Here is a 16,328-nt window from a genome sequence, read left to right on the forward strand (position 1 = left end):
CCCAGCCAAGCCAGCCTCAGAATTGGATCTTTATCTGCTGATGTTACTGCTCTAGAACAATAATCTTCTGCACCAGTAATATAATTTTTATTGCTGAAGTAAGTTTTATAAAATTAGGTTAGAGAGATATAATCTTTAAAATCCATGGCAAGCTTAAGTAGCTATTTACTGATGTTCGGTGAGCCTGATTTTAAAGTCTTATTTTAAATCCATAATAGTTTGATTTAAAAAAAGTAAAAATAACTTACTTTTAATATTTGTTGGACCATTATTTATTCACTTTCTTATTCTAAAAAAAATGCTAAAGTAGAATGCTGGTTCTTATTATTTCTCATTCTGTATAAATAAATTATAAATGGAGTTTATTGGTATGATAAATGTGAAACATTTTCCACAAAGACAGATTTAGAATCTATAATCTACATGATTGGAACTTTTAGTTGATCTAGCTTGATATTAGAAAACCTAATAGAACAAATTCTTAATAGTGTTCATTAATACGTTTCCAATATTCATTGTTTCTTTTAAGATTGAGATAACAAAAAAATTACCGTTGGTATTGTTCATAAGTTTCCAAAAGAACAATTTTTGGATTATTTTAAAACTGATATTACATATCTGCTTTGAACACCAGAGGAAGAGAACATGTTATGAACATTTAAGACTTGATATCCTGGCTGCTGGAGGATAATATGATCCATTCCCATATCTGCAGCAGAGCCATTGGGCAGAGTCAAAAAAAATTACTATAACTTTGCTAAGACTTGGTAAAAACTGCAAATATTTTTGGAAGAGATTTCGTTTGACTGGAAAATTTGTGGCCCTAAATTACCAGTCATTGGCTTCTACCACAATAACTGCTATTATTGCTTCAGAGCAATGTTTGGCTTTGAGCAGTCCTGAATAAGCTATCACATGCTAATTATAAAATAAAAGAATAAATAACTGACACAAACAGATCTGTGGATGACATTTGCTTCATAATATCTATCTAGATATGAAGAGTTTTGGCTAAAATCGGTGATTTTGATATAATTGATATTAGACTAGCTTCGTGTCATTTATATAAAGGTAATTTTCTCTTTTTTTCCCCTAGGGACTTAGGATATATATATATATATATATATATATATATATATATATATATATATATATATTATCTAAAAGCTGTATCATATCTTGTAAGTGCTTTTGCAGTGATTGCTCTGAATAAAACATTAAAATCTTGATACCTATTTTGAGTCCACAGGCCTCTAATCACAGTAGTTCCTCCCCACGGCATGAGGGCTGATGGTGGATTGGCAGATGTTACAGTGAGCCTTTGATTGTTCTGAACTGTTTCCTCAATTAGATGAAACAGTACAATGCTCAAATTCATAAACGGAGAAATCTTCCATATATTTCTTCTTTTATCTCCTCACAGTATTTTCAGAATTAATGTGGTGTTTTGGTTGTATATTAATGTTATTCTGGGTGTCATGAGATATTATTGAATAAATAATATACTGTCACACAAAAAATATTTTAAGGGCACAGTTTCCAGAAGCATAAATATACTTAGGTGCATAGCTCTCTGTCATTTGTTAGCAAAGTGACTTTGGAAAAGTTATATGATGCCTTTGAATTTTTATCTATAAATTATAATAAGAATTGTATTGACCCCACAAAGTTGTTAAAGAGATTAATTTTTTTTCCAATTTGAACTTCACCATTTATTAAAAATAGTGTTGCATCAAAGAATATTCTTATAACTGTTGGTCAAAATAGAAGCTTGATATAATGTTATCATAAGAATAATAATAACACTCATTTTAAACATGTAGCAATGAATGAACTGAACATCTGCTATTATGTTACATGGATGCTATTTCTACTCTCTTAAATCTTAGGCCTCTCCTTTCTCTGTTCACCTATCTGTTTTATGTACATTCTCTTTAATTATAGGTCTTTTTTAAAATTAAATTTTTGGGGGTGGCATTGGTTCATAAAATTATATATGTTTCAAGTGTACAATTCAATAATATGCCATATGTATATTGTCTTGTGTGTTCACCAATTAAAGTCAAATTTCTTTCCATCATCATATATTTAACCCCCTTTTAAGGAACAGAAATATATTAAGCCAGAATAGAAAGAAAAGATGGGCATATTATTATAATTATAAACATGGTGATTTTTGAGACATTTAGCAATAGAAACCAAAGTACCATTAGCTCTAACTGGGACAAGAAAGTTAAGAATTAAAATGACTCCCTTTTTCCCAGATAAGAGTTTCTATCTATCACATACATATATTGAGGAACCTCTATGTGCCAGGCACTGTCTAAGCAGCAGAAATAAGAAAATTTCTCTGTCCTCTTGGCACTTAAGGTTTAGTGGGGGTACACATTAACCAATTATTTAAAATATTTTAAAAATAGCAAAATTGTACAAAATAGAAATATTAGATGCAGAGCCCAACTAATTTTGAGAGGATAGTGAAGCCTTCTTGAAAGTGAAGTTGAGGTTGAAATCTTAAGAAAAAATAGAAGGTAATCAGCCAAGTGGTGCTATGAACTTCCAATTTGTATAATTGTGTGTCTAAACCCTTTCTTTGTCTGCTTCATTCTTCTGCCTTTAGTTTCTTTTGCCTATTTGTGTTTTGCACAGATCCAAAAATAGATGGCATAAAATCTAGAAATCGCACAACTATTAGACTGCTACAGGAAGATTATGGTCTTTATTGTTAAAATAGAGAATCTGATTGTTAAAATGGAGAATCTGATTGACTTAGCCTGATCTGTGCAGGGTTTGGCTAATATTAGGTGCTGCCACTGGTTCAATAAGCCTCTGGAGGGAGAATGAAGCAGGGAGGGTCATAAAGTAAATGGCTGTGGTTGTGGACAAGAAGGATATGCAAGAAGGAAAGGTGCGTTGTAGCAGACGAGCTGACTGACATGTCTAGAATACAAATGTTTTGTGCATGCGCGCGCATGTGCACACACACACACACACACACACACACACACACACAGAGTGCCTCATGGGTAATTCTCTGTGGTGTTTCTCATTGGTGGGAGCAGTTGTGCACAGCTTCCTATGTGCTTACTGGGCAGTTTGTGGTAGGAGCTGAAGAATGGCCAGAGGCCATTCCAGGTGCTTGAGCGACATCAATGGACAAAAACAGGCAGACATCTCTGCCTTGATTGAGCTCACATTTCGATGAGGAAAGATAGGTAACAAGCATATCAATAAGTTCTATAATATATTAGATGGTGATAAGTACCACAAAAAAGAAATAAAAAGCAGATAAAGGGGGATCGGAAATTTTTGGCAAGGGGCAGTTTGCACTTTTAAATAATATTCAATAAATCTCCTTGAGGGAGTGGCATCTGAGAAAAAACTTGAAGAAGTTAGGGAGTTTGGCATATGGATCTCTGGGCAAAGAGAATTTTAGGCAGAGAGAACATCTGGAACTAATAACCTAAAGTGGACCCCTACATGCCACAGGCATGTTCCAGAAGCAGCAAGATCAGTGTGACTAGAGTAGAGGAAGCAAAGGGAAGAGTGAAGGAGAGAAGAGGTCAGAGTTATCGGGAGGGGACATAGCCATAGGGACCTTGGAGACCATGGCAAGCACTTTGATTGATTCAGAATCTGAGTGAAACAAGGAGTCATGCTGAGTGCTGGGCTGAAGAGTGACATAATCTGACACATGACATATTTGAAACATATATGGCTGCTGTGTTGAGAATACTGGGGGATGAGAAGGGAAATGGCACAGGCAGGGAGAGCAGCCAGGAAACTATTGCAATAATCCAATTTAGAGATGATGGTGGCTCAGTCCAGGTTGGTTGCAGACAAAATAGCGAGACGTGGTGGGATTCTGGATATAATTTGAGAATGACCAGGTTTTTCTCACAGATTGGATGTGGAGAGAGAGAAAAAGAGAGAAATCAGAAACAAATTCTAGAGTTTTGGCCTGAGCAACAAGAAGGAAGGATTTGCCATCAACTGAGAAGAAGGCTGAGCATGGAGCAAATTTTGGGAAGAACATCTATTTCTTTTGGACATGTTGGGTTCGAAATGTTTATTAAGTGTACAAATTGAGATGTTCAGATATACGAGCCTAGAGTTCTGGATATACGAGCCTAGAGTTCTGGAGAGAGGTCTATTCCGGAGAAATAAATTTGGGAGTCATCAACATGGTATTTAATGCCATATGACTGGACGAAATTACCAAGGGAGTGAGTGGAGATAAATAAAAAATAGAGAATGTGGATCAACACTTGACAGGATTGGGGAAAGGAGATTATTTCATGACATTATTTGGAAGCTTCTTCTTTGACAATATAATATAAAACAGCTATATAAAACAGCTATATAACAGTTATATAAAACAGCTTCATAAAATTCAAAATTCTGACTTCACAGTGCCACAGGCCCCGGAGAGGTCATTTTAGGTCATCAAATGTATTTTCTAATCTTTGGGCAAAAACTAAAACCAAACCAAACTCAAATCCATCCAGACAGCTGGACATGCTTTTCTAATGATTAACCTAATTCTCCAATAGAGTATCTATAGGTGGCATAGGTTGAAATAATACTATGGAAGATTTATAAGTAAATTTTAGATATTTTCAGCATAGTAGTTCTTCTAAATGTGTTCCTAAGATTTTGTAAGTAAAAGATAAGTCAATTTCATTATACAAATCAGAGAATTCTATTATTTCAAACTCTTAAAAATTCCTTGATTATATGAAAACTGTTTAAGGTTTTTTCAACTTCTAAACTCCCTTAGTTACATGAAATTTATTATTTTATCCTTCCTTATATGACCTATTCTCCAAAACTTATATCATTTAAAACTTATATAATCAATACAGTTCTCCTTTGTATACTTTTAAAATCCAAAGTCACATCCTGATTCAATTTGGAGTCTCTAAAAGAGACAGCTTTTTAAATAAAGCAATGATCAAATGCTAATCTTAACAGAGTATCTGGTAAAGATTATAGAACATGGTTATAACGACAGACCTCAAATTATGATGGTTTGACATAACTTTTTTTACTTTAGAATGGTGCAAAAGCAATACGCATTCAGTAGCAACAGTACATAAAGTTTTGAATTTTGATCTTTGAAAGCGATAAGTCACACCATACTCTTGTGATGCTGGGCAGTGACAGTGAGCGGCAGGTCCCAGTCAGACATGCAATCATGAGGATAAACAACCTATACTCAACAGTGAGTGCACTGTGTTGCCAGCATTTTTTTGGATGTTGTGTTTTGTATTTCCAGATTCCATCATGTCTATAAAACATCCATCTGTGTCTTCTGTTTCTGGTGAGAAGAGGCAGGCAATTACTGTATACTGGGAATGCTCCCTTCTCCCCATTTGATATGTTGAAAATTTATTGGTGGATACCTATCACACTAATATTGCAGGTCCATAATGCAATGCTAAGCGATGCTTACCTGAGTCAGTGCTTTCTTAAATTTTAAAAAAAAATCAATTAGGCCTACAGTCAAGAGATAATAGGAAAGCTTTGTCTGTTATCCAAGAGATCCATAGCCAAATGAAACACTATTTCGTAAACAACATGGACAATAAACACTTCGCTAGAGAAAGCCAAAATCGTATCAGGCTCGGAAGTCTCCTGTAAAAATCAGACTCTGAGTCTCCTGTAAATTCCACTGAAGCTATGTAACACCAAGATCTCTTAATATATCGGGGCTTCATTTTCCTCATCCGCAAAATGGGATGAAGGTACAAAACTTGCCCTAGATGAACGTTGTGAGGTCCAACTGAGTAATGTAGTGAAAGGTGTTGAAACTGTAAAGTTCTGTACACATGTTAATTATGTAACCAATGTTAAAACAGCATTACCTGCATGATTACATGGTCTTAGTCATTTTGACCAATTTAAGGTTTCTTAGAAAGGTCGGCTTTTTAGAAATTTCCAATTTTATTTCCAATTTTAGAAATTGGAAATAAAACTCAGAGATTATGCTACTGATGCCAAGAGTCTAGGCAAGTGCTGAAATCACAGAAACAGTAGGTTGTACACTTTAGTTCAAAAAGGTCATTTGTTGTTCTACTGTTTTTCACTAGTGGTCAAAGGTGACTCAACGATTCTGGCTTCTGGAAAGTTTATCTCTTCTGTACCAACACTGTCCTTTCCACCCCCACCCCTCTTTCCCCCGTCCCCCCGTCGTCTTTAGTCCCCTAAAGGGGGACTACATTTCTTCTGCTCCGAAACCCCTCCAATGCTTGGAGGGGAAGGTGCTGTGACGTCTTTCCCCTATGTGTGGGACACCTCTTCCCGCCCCCGATCCCCTGTCCCACTGTTCCCGGTCCCCAGAGACACGGCCAGCGGTCCCCGCGGCAGCCCCGACCGTGGCCGTGGGCGCGGGGTAGCGGCGCGCCACAGCGCAGGCTCCGCGACCGGAGCAGGCGCGTCAGCCGAGCTCGGCGGTGGCGCGGGCGGCGGGGACGCAGCTGCCCCCGCTCTGCGCCCGCCGCACCCCCAGCAGCCACCGCCGTCTGGGCCCAGAGCCGCCTCGTCCTGGCCTGGCGGCGGCGGGCGGCGGCGCCTGGGGTACGTGTCCGGGGTTCCACTGAGGAGGGGAGGGCTGCGGAGGGCTGGGGAGGGCGGGGGCGAGTGGCGGGGGTAGTCTGGGGACGGGAATAAATGCCTCTGCAGAAAGACCGGGTCGAGCCTGGGGTGGCGGAGTAACGAGGAGCACTGCGGCGTGCAGGGGGAGGAGGCGAGCGCTGCCCTGCGCGGGGACTGGGGCGCCCGGTGCTGGGCAGCTGCAGCCGGGTCACCGATGCGGTGGCGCCCGCGGACACGCTCGGGATGGAGGAATGGAGAGGCCCGGGATACTTAGAGAGCGCGAGATTGGCGGGGAGGGCTCCTGGCGTTGTTTGTTTATGAAGATCCTTCAGTCATTGCAGCTGTCCCCCTTGAAAGGTTGGAGGTGAAGATAGAGGGCATAGTGTTAAATTTCTATAAGGCCCCTACAAACCGTCAGGATGGCCCTTCTTTTTCCTTGGGGAAGGATGTGAAGGTGAGAGAAGTTCCTGCTGCTGTGGGCAAAGGTATCTGGAAGCAGATGCCACCGTAGGATGGGGGAAGGGAGCGTCCAGTGCTGTAAATTGACAGAGAAGAGCGTTCTGTCGTTGCTCTTGGCCTGATAAGCACCCTCTGTTGTCTTCATTATAAAGGACCCAGCTTGCTTTAGGGTGTGTGAAAGATAAATGTGAAAAAATAATTCCTGGAAAAAAGGGAGATGAAAAACATGACATAGGAAAAGCAAATTTATAAGGGTGAGATGGGAATTAAGTTAATGTCGAGGGCTATGACAAGTCTCTCCCTCTGCAGAAAACAACGAAGGAGAAACAATTTGTGGTTTGGATTGAAGGACACAGAAGAGGTTGAAATATTCCGGGGTTAGTAGGGGCTTAAAGTGTGTGTGTCTGTGTGTGTGTGTGTGTGTGTGTGTGTGTGTGTGTGTGTGTGTGTGTCTGTGTGTGTGTTTAATACATCAGATTCTGGCAAGAATATAATTCTCATTTGAGCATGGAAAATGTTATTAAAATATGGCTAAGAAGATTATTTGGAAAAGTCTGACCATACTTAGTATTTTATATAATGTTACCTAGAATTTCTGGAGTTAGAAATCACATGTTTTTTTGTTTTTTTGTTTTTTTTTTTGTTTTTTAATAATAATCGTTGGTATCATGCAGGTTGGAAAGCCAAAAAGCTAATGTAAATCAATATATGCTCTTTTAAGAGTAAAAGGTAGCTTCCAATTTTAGTGTGTGTAAATAAAAACAATGAATTTAGAGTGTGACACTCTTTTATACTGATTAATTTCTTTTATCTCTATCAATTCTTTAATACTTAGAATTGTCTTCTCTTTAAAATAGTTTGTATTGTTTATGAAAAATTATACATGCAATATTCAAACACTATAGAAAGTAAAAAAGGAAGCAAAAATGAATTCAAACGTATGAGCATGAGATAACCATTTTAACACTGTTAAATATCCTTCAAGATACTGTTCTAAACATAGATTGATATACTGTGCAATTCATTATCATTTTATAATACTACATAATCATAGGATCAGAAATATTGCATAGTTATTTCTTTATACCAGATTGGGGTCTTATTTGCTATCATTATCTTTTAAACTAACAATTTACCGCTAAATCATCAAAAAGTATGTAATGACTTATAACCACATAGGATTGAGCAATGAGAATCGAAGTACAAATTGAGTAGTAATGGTCACACCCCTTAAAGTGTCATGTAGTTAATTATTTGCTTAAAAAATGTAATTGTTTTCTTGTTCTTTCTTGTAGATCCATCTCCTGAAATTTAACTTTTCAAGATGAAGTTTTTATTGGCGATTGCCTTTTTTATTTTAATTTCCTTGTGGGTTGAAGAAGCCTATTCTAAAGAGAAGTCTTCAAAGAAGGGGAAGGGGAAAAAGAAGCAGTATCTATGCCCATCGTATGTTCTGCATGTCTTATATTCTTATATGGAGAAATGTTATTGCATTTTTTTAATCAAAGTAAGGTGATTTATTGAAACATGTATCAACAGAACTTTTCATATCAGAATATATACCCATTTGTTTCATAGGTAGAAAATGATAGGCTGAAGAGAGGTTTAGAACCTGAACGCTAATTCCCAGTGTTAAAGGTAAAGTTTTACAAAGTTTTGTTTATGCCCTGGGCTTATACATTTTTATATATCTTTTATAAAAGTGGAAAAAGTTACTATTCTTTCTTACCCTAAATGTGCACCATTAACTGGATACTGAGATTCCATGTTTTGACCAAATACAAGTTCAAAAGTCGATTTAAAAAATACTCCTGAAATGAATATTCATTTAAAAACTCAGCTAAACTCTGATTTTAAAGTCTAGTTAGTTTATATTGACGCACGGCACAAGAAAATTCACTTGGTGGATCACTTTTTCTATTTCAATATATATATATCTATATATATATATATTTGGTAAAGGACTTTTATATTAGGAACTTAGGCTAGTTCTCAAACAATTGGTCATTAAATTTGAAGTTACATGTAAAACCAAAACCTAAATCCTAATCACCTACTTCCTTCTACAAAAAACCCCAGACTTTTGTGTTTTGTACTCTTTTTAAAAAATAGGAAAACATTATTACTGAATAATAGCAAATAATATCCAATAGAGCAGTTGAACAGTATATACATAAATAACTTTGACAAAATATAATGTACTTTTAGGTAATTAATACATACAGTGATCTGGAAGAAAAATTAAATTTGCTGTTACAGGTCATTTTTAAATTAAGAATTTTTAAATGCCATGTTGATCACAGGTAATATTATTCCACATCATCATTATTTGAATGTGGATTATTATAGTTTTATAGATGTTCTGTTAGAGATATTAAGATACATCTTGGGAAGTATATTTCATAAAGAAGGGATATTAGGTTTGGTATTTTGGAATGGATATATGTATGGATATGTGAGACTAAAAGTCTGGAGACAGTATTAATCTACATAAAGTCTAGCATTAAATGAGGCTCCCTATTAAGAAATACCTCCTGGTTTTCAGCTTTAATAGTCCTGTTTATTCCAGTGCTACACAATCTGATGTCTGGACCAGATTTCTGGGTATGTGATGAAACAGCTCTGAGTTATATTCATGTGTCCCTCCATAGACATCTGCCCAGTTGGGTATGAAGTGCCTAAAGGGGGAAGGTTCCGGAGTGACCATCATCTGCAACTATTACTACTTTTCACTGCTGGAGTTTTTGTGCCACACCAGATTAGCATTTTAGGGAACCGGAGACTGTCAGGCTTTACTCTTCCCAAATGAAAGGACACATTCTCATGTTTTAGGTGTTCCTTACGTTAACCTTTTATCTGATAAATGTTGACGTATTGACACAAATTGTTGTATATGTTTTGTACTCATGGTGATTCTATGAGTGGTGTCAAGCCATCTTTGGTGAGGCAGATTTCTCTATTAGAGGAAGCTGATAGGGCTCTTGTCTTCTTCCCCCCACTAAATATTATGAATCAAAGAGTTCCGAAGATAGTATCAGCAAGACTTATAACTGCCATATGTTGTACAAGAGGCTTTTTTAGAGGATGTTCTATCTCTTTTCGGAACTGCACTATTAAAATTGCATTATATATAAAGCAATGGTATGTACTTATGGTGTCTATAGTTATTTAAGACAGATTTTTAAAGTTAAATCTCGTAGATAAAGAGTGAAACAATAAAGATTCTCTTTCGATGAATATGGAAATCATCAAGTGGAAAACTCAACATATACCTACCTGGTAAGCCTTATCACAGTATTTTAGATATGCTGAGTGATTAATTGAAATTTTATCTTTGAAATGTTTTACTATCATATAAAATTCTATTTTATTTATTTTTTTTAATTATGAGACTAGATAAACCTTTACTAATAGTTACCATTGGTGATACTGTCAAAAATCGGACTTAATAAAAAGTAGATGTACCTTGGAGAATTAGATTCGTATTTTGGAGGGTTTGAACATTTTATTAAGAATTTTGATTTTAGTATCACAGAAGACTAGAGTTTTCTCTAGCTAGGATTGGAATGATTATATTATATTAAATTTCTTCAAACATCTAGATTAAAATCTCAGCTCTAATTATGTGCTATGAAAGAACATGCAAAGTATTTGTATCTCAGAGGATGACACAGTTTGCCCATTTTGTGTAGTTTAAGTATAAAACATCCTAAGAGAAAAATTTAAGGTTACAAAACTCAGAAATTAGGTACAGACTATCACAATACTCCTCAATATGGTGAAATCCTTGCCCAGTGACAATCTGATTTATTTTTAAAAAGTTTTAAGTAGTTGATCAAACAATGGTGTTATGTAGACATATGCATTCATGTGTTGTATAAGTGTAGCAGACATGAGTGAAAATGTCCCATTTTTCTGGTATAACAATATTTTCCCCCAAAGACTGTACATAAAGGAAAAAAAATGTTTTAAAATATAGAAGAAATAGAGGACTTGGGGTCCTTAATATTCTAGGGTATAATTTTGATGTTGACTTGAATCACATCATAAACTTTTCCTGGTCTTTATTATATTTAAAAAAAATTGTTTTGAGATGCTATAAAATCATAAATATATACTATTATTCTTTGTTCTTTGATGTGTAAATGAAATAGCAGTATAACACTGATAAACTACCTGATACATTTGCTTTCTAATTTTTATTAAAAATTTTAATATATATTAATAAATAAGAAATAAACTTTAAATTAGAAAAAAAATATTAGATTAAGTACTTGAGCACAGCTTTCTAATTTACAGATTGAATTGACATTGACCCTAATCTATTGGTCTTTCCTCTGATTTTCTATACCTTCTGTCCGAGTGATTTTTGTCCAAATCAGTGGCTGTAACTACCACGTAGTCACTGTTAACTCCTAAGTCTCTATGTCCAGCCATAGTATACATCCAGCATTTCTACCTGGCCATCCCATCTTGACCTCAAAGTCAATTTAAAATGGGAAAATCTGAGTTCAAAAATCCTCCCCACCACTCCCAATACAGTGTTTCATTTCACAGCAAATTGTAGCATCACCACCTTTCCCATCCAAACAGAAATCCTGGAGATCATCTTAGACTTCCTCTTTCTACCTTACTGTCTCAAATTCAGCAGTCACCAAGACTTCTCACTCCAGAGTCTTTACCATCTCTGGAACATGTTCTTCATTTTCATTCCACTGTGGATACTTCTGTATCACTCTTCCCTGCCCCTTATTCATGAACTCTCTGTCTCCCTGCTTCTGGTCCTCCATCAATTCATATTCTGCACTGAACTGAGAGTGAACTTTCTAAATCTTCAGTATAGTCAAGTCATTATAATGCTTAGAGTCCCTTATGAGATTCCATAGATTTCTGAATAAGGTCCTGATTTCTTGGCTGAACCCAACGCTTTTGTTGAACTGGCCTCTGACACCTCCAGCATTATCTTTCCATCCCAGCCCCTGCTCCAGCCCAACTCACATTCACATGAGTCAAGTCTCATATACACTTGCTCTTTCACACCTCTGAAAGTGTTCTTCCCTTTACCTAAAATGCCAGTGTTCTCCTTCTGTCTTTAACTCCTGCCTCAGTGGTCTTGTTCAAATCTATGGCTATAAATACCATTTCTTCACTGTTGACTCCAAAATCTCCATGTCTGGCCCAGACCTTTCAGAAGAGCATCACAGCCACACATACAACATTTTAATTTAACTGTCCCTGAATGACCTCAAACTCTAATATCTCCTTTGGCAAACTTTTCCTACTCCTGATAATCTGATTTAGATAAAACACTCTGTGCCTTTATAGTACCCTAACTGCCTATTGTGTTTATAATACTATATGGCAATCATCAGTTCTTAATTGTCTGCTTTCCTCATTAGATTGTAAGCTCCTTGAGAGCAGTATCTTATTGATTTAATCACTAGAGATCAACATAGGGCTTGGCACATGCACATGCGCTCTTTCTCTACATATATACACATATACAGATATGTATATATATATATGTACAGAAATACATATATACACATATACAGATATACATATATACACATATACAGATATATATATATACAGAAATACGCATATACACATAAATACACATGTATACTTATACACACACACACAATATGAAAATTTGTTTAAAGAGTGAATAAAAGCCTGAAGATCTTCACCTCTTATAAGTCATATCTGGATCGGTTAAGGTACTTGAAAATAACTAATATGATCCCTATGGACTCTATTTGGAAATGTGGTCTCAATATTAAAACTAGATGAGTTAACAACTGTATAATTAGTAGAATGTCTTCAACCCGGATGATGTTTCTTGGTGAAATTTTGGCCTTATTATCTTCAACATTTTATCAATGACCGAGACCCTACATATGGAAACACTCATCTAAACTGAAGATAATATTTATACTCATGTATTCAGAAATTTCTGAATCATAGAGTATAAGTATATTGAACTTTAGAAGGCAAGGGCAGTTTTCCAATTCTATTTCCATCACCTATGCGTGAGTTCCAGTTGCTTTTACATCCTTATCAAAACTTCATATTATCAGTAGTCATTTTAATTTTAGCTATCTGGTATGGGTATAAAATATCACATTGTGATTTTCATTTTAATTTTCCTGATGATTAATGCTGCTGAACACCTTTATATACACATATTGAACTTTTAGTTATCCACTTTTGTAGGTGCCTTTTCAAATTTCCTCACTTTAAAAAAAACTTGTTCTTTTTTTTCTTATTGATATGTAGACGTTCCTTACATATTCTATATAGAATTCTTTGTCAGATATATGTACTACGAATCTCTTCACCAATCTCTTGTCATGCATTTTTTACTTTCTTAAGTGTCTTCTGATGAACTAAAGTATTTACTTTTAATGAAGGTGAGTTATTAATCTTTTTAAATGCGTTTGTGTTTTATTTAAGAAATCTTTCTCTACTCCAAAGTCATGAAGATAGTTTATTATTTTTTTTTAGAATCTTTATTGTTTTATGTTTCACACTGAGTTCTGTAATCCACTTCAATTTGTTTTTAGTGTATGATGTGGGATAAGGTCAAGACTTAAAATAGTCACTTAATACAGCACATTTATTGAAAAAGCCATACTTTCTAAACTGCAGATATACCACTGAGTCTCTTACTGCTCACCTGCCAGTCATATGCTTTCTTATTACTGTAGTGGAATCCTTACACGTCCTCTAGCTTTGTTCTTCTTCAGTATTACCTTGGCTATTCTAGGTCCTTTGTCTCTCTATATGAATTTTAGAATCAGCTTCTCTATTTTCATACATATAGACACAAAATGCTGGGATTTTCATTGATGTAGTATTGTTAATCTAAAAATAAAAAGCCAAAACGAGAGGCACCACCGTTTATTTGAGATCACAGAATTGTAATTTGAGGGCACAGATTTAAGCAGAAACCAAAATTGCATTCTGATTACAGAATGAAGACAAAGGCTTTTTATGTGAAAAGGAAGGGAAATGGTTACATGAATAGAGGAAAGGAATTTCTGTTAATGTTAACAAACTGAGTTATTCTTTAGCTGCCCCATAATTAACAGTTCTTTCAGGCGGGATGTCTGCTTTCCTGTTAGTTTTACAGATGACTGTTTGAAAGACAGTGTTGCTTTTGCCCAGTCCAGAGGTTGTTTTGCCCAGTTCAGACATTCCAAGTGTTCAAGGAGCAAGACTTGTAAGCAGTTTCTCCGGAATGGCTGCTCTGGCTCTATTTTAAAATGGCTCCACTTATGTCAGCTTTTTCTAGTACAGCTTCAATTTTGTTTCTAATTTGTATTCAAAGATTAAATAAAAAAGTAAACAAGAAAACAAATCACACATGGGGAAAAAGGAAAAGCAAGCAAACTAATTAAATTAGAAATTAAGATATTTACCATGACATTGGAATAACCATTACCTTTTCATAAATGTGACTAGACCTGGGATAATGGTTATTGGGAACCATATCAAAACAAATCATAGCACTGAATAGTATTCTTTAAGGAATGGGAAATGGGTACTTTTTGATGCCTATTTTGTAGCCAACACTCATGAATCAGGGGTTGAGTTTCATGGAGCAGGTGTTATTGTATGTTTTGTTTGCTAGTATTTTCCCAGGGCCTAGGAAATGCCTGGCTGTGGTAGGCACACACTAAATATTAGTTGAATGACTCACTAAATATTTGTTGAATGACTTACTAAGTATTTGTGGAATACTACAAGTGTAGTATATTCACAATGCATACTTCTATCTAAGTATGAGTTTTGTGAGGGAGAAGTAGTTTCAACTCTTAAAAATTTACATTCGAGGAACATTCCCCCCCTCAAAAAAATGTTAACAAAATATGGGTGACTGATGACATTACTCATGTCATTAATCATTTGTAACAATACTGGATATGGTATCATAATACCTTTAAAAATAAATTTCTAAATCAGTCACATTAATGTATTATTGATTACCTTTAAGGTTCTGAACTGTTTTAAAATATAGTGCAGTATATTTCTTTTTTTTATCTTCTAGATGCTCATGTAAGTATTCTTACATTATGGCAGATAAAGAAAATTGTTCTGGATTGTTGGCTCAAAGCTCTCAAAGAGGACATTAAATCCTTCTGACTCAGTTTTCCGCTACCAGGAATACGATCCTGCCCATATTGCCTCTCCTATTCCCTTCCCTCCTTATAGCGAAAGAGTCCTCCCATCTAAGGATTATTTTTTCACCCATCATTTAGAACTCACTGACTCCTATTGGGGGTGGGGAGGGGATCTGAAATTGGGATTAACTTTTTCAGATTTTCCCAATCAACTTGAGTTTTGCATTACAGACTAATGCAAAGGAAAATGCAACGTGTCTCTGAAACTCACATCTATCTCGAGTCACTCTTTCTCTTTTTCTAGAGGCCATATACTCAGACTTTTATTTTTCTTGGGGAGAGAGTGGAGAAAGTAGATTTATTAATTTTCAAAATTGAAGTATTTAGGAGCTGTATCCAATGACATTTCGTCCCACTGGCATTTACTTTTTATCTCTCCATGTACCAGATTCTCCTTAGAAGAAAGCCAAGAAATTAAATTTTGTTTCCAAACAATAGCTATGCAAATAGTTCGAGGAATCAGCCATTTGATTCAGCCAAAAAAATAAAAAGCAAACTAATTCAACTGTTTTTCATTTTAGGGGGTTGTCACTAGAAGTTGTTTTAAAATTATTGCTGTGCGGACACTTAACATGAGATCTACCCTTTTAACAGATTTTTTTAGTGTGCAATACAGTACTGTTACTCGTAGACACAATGTTGTATAGCTGATCTCTAGAACTTACTCATCTTCTATAACTGAAAATTTACCTGTTGATTAACAACTCCCCATTTCCCCCTCACTCTAGCCAATCACCATCGTGTTCTTTGCTTCTATGAGTTTGACTATTGTAGATGCCTCATATAAGTAGGATCATGCAGTATTTGTGCAACTGTGACTGACTTATTATACTTAGCATAATGCCCTCAAGGTTCATCCATGTTGTTGCATATAGCAAGATTTCCTTTTTTAAGGGTGAATACTATTTCATTGTATGTATATACCATATATTTTTTTTTAAAAATCTATTCACCTGTCAATGGACATTTAGGTTGTTTCCACATGTGGCTATTGTGAATACAATGACCATAGGTGTGCAGATACAGGGCGGAACCGGGGTTTATGGCCCAAATGCCGTGCATTGAAGGGGCAAGCTTGGAGCT

At 35.8% G+C, this 16,328-nt stretch overlaps 1 protein-coding gene across 1 annotated transcript in view; it reads left to right on the forward strand.

Moving 5' to 3' along the window:
* The first annotated feature begins 6,686 nt into the window (after positions 1-6,686).
* Positions 6,687-16,328, forward strand: part of GLRB (glycine receptor beta) — a 52,409-nt gene continuing 42,767 nt past the window's right edge. The window contains exons 1-3 of the mRNA XM_023530773.1: positions 6,687-7,051; positions 7,366-7,433; positions 8,352-8,502. Of these exons, the coding sequence (XP_023386541.1) occupies positions 8,381-8,502 (122 nt within the window). The 5' untranslated portion in view covers positions 6,687-7,051; positions 7,366-7,433; positions 8,352-8,380. The remainder of the gene's footprint in view (positions 7,052-7,365; positions 7,434-8,351; positions 8,503-16,328) is intronic.

This window comes from Pteropus vampyrus, unplaced genomic scaffold, assembly GCF_000151845.1.
Source record: "Pteropus vampyrus isolate Shadow unplaced genomic scaffold, Pvam_2.0 Scaffold53, whole genome shotgun sequence".
In the NCBI taxonomy this organism is placed as follows: Eukaryota; Metazoa; Chordata; class Mammalia; order Chiroptera; family Pteropodidae; genus Pteropus; species Pteropus vampyrus.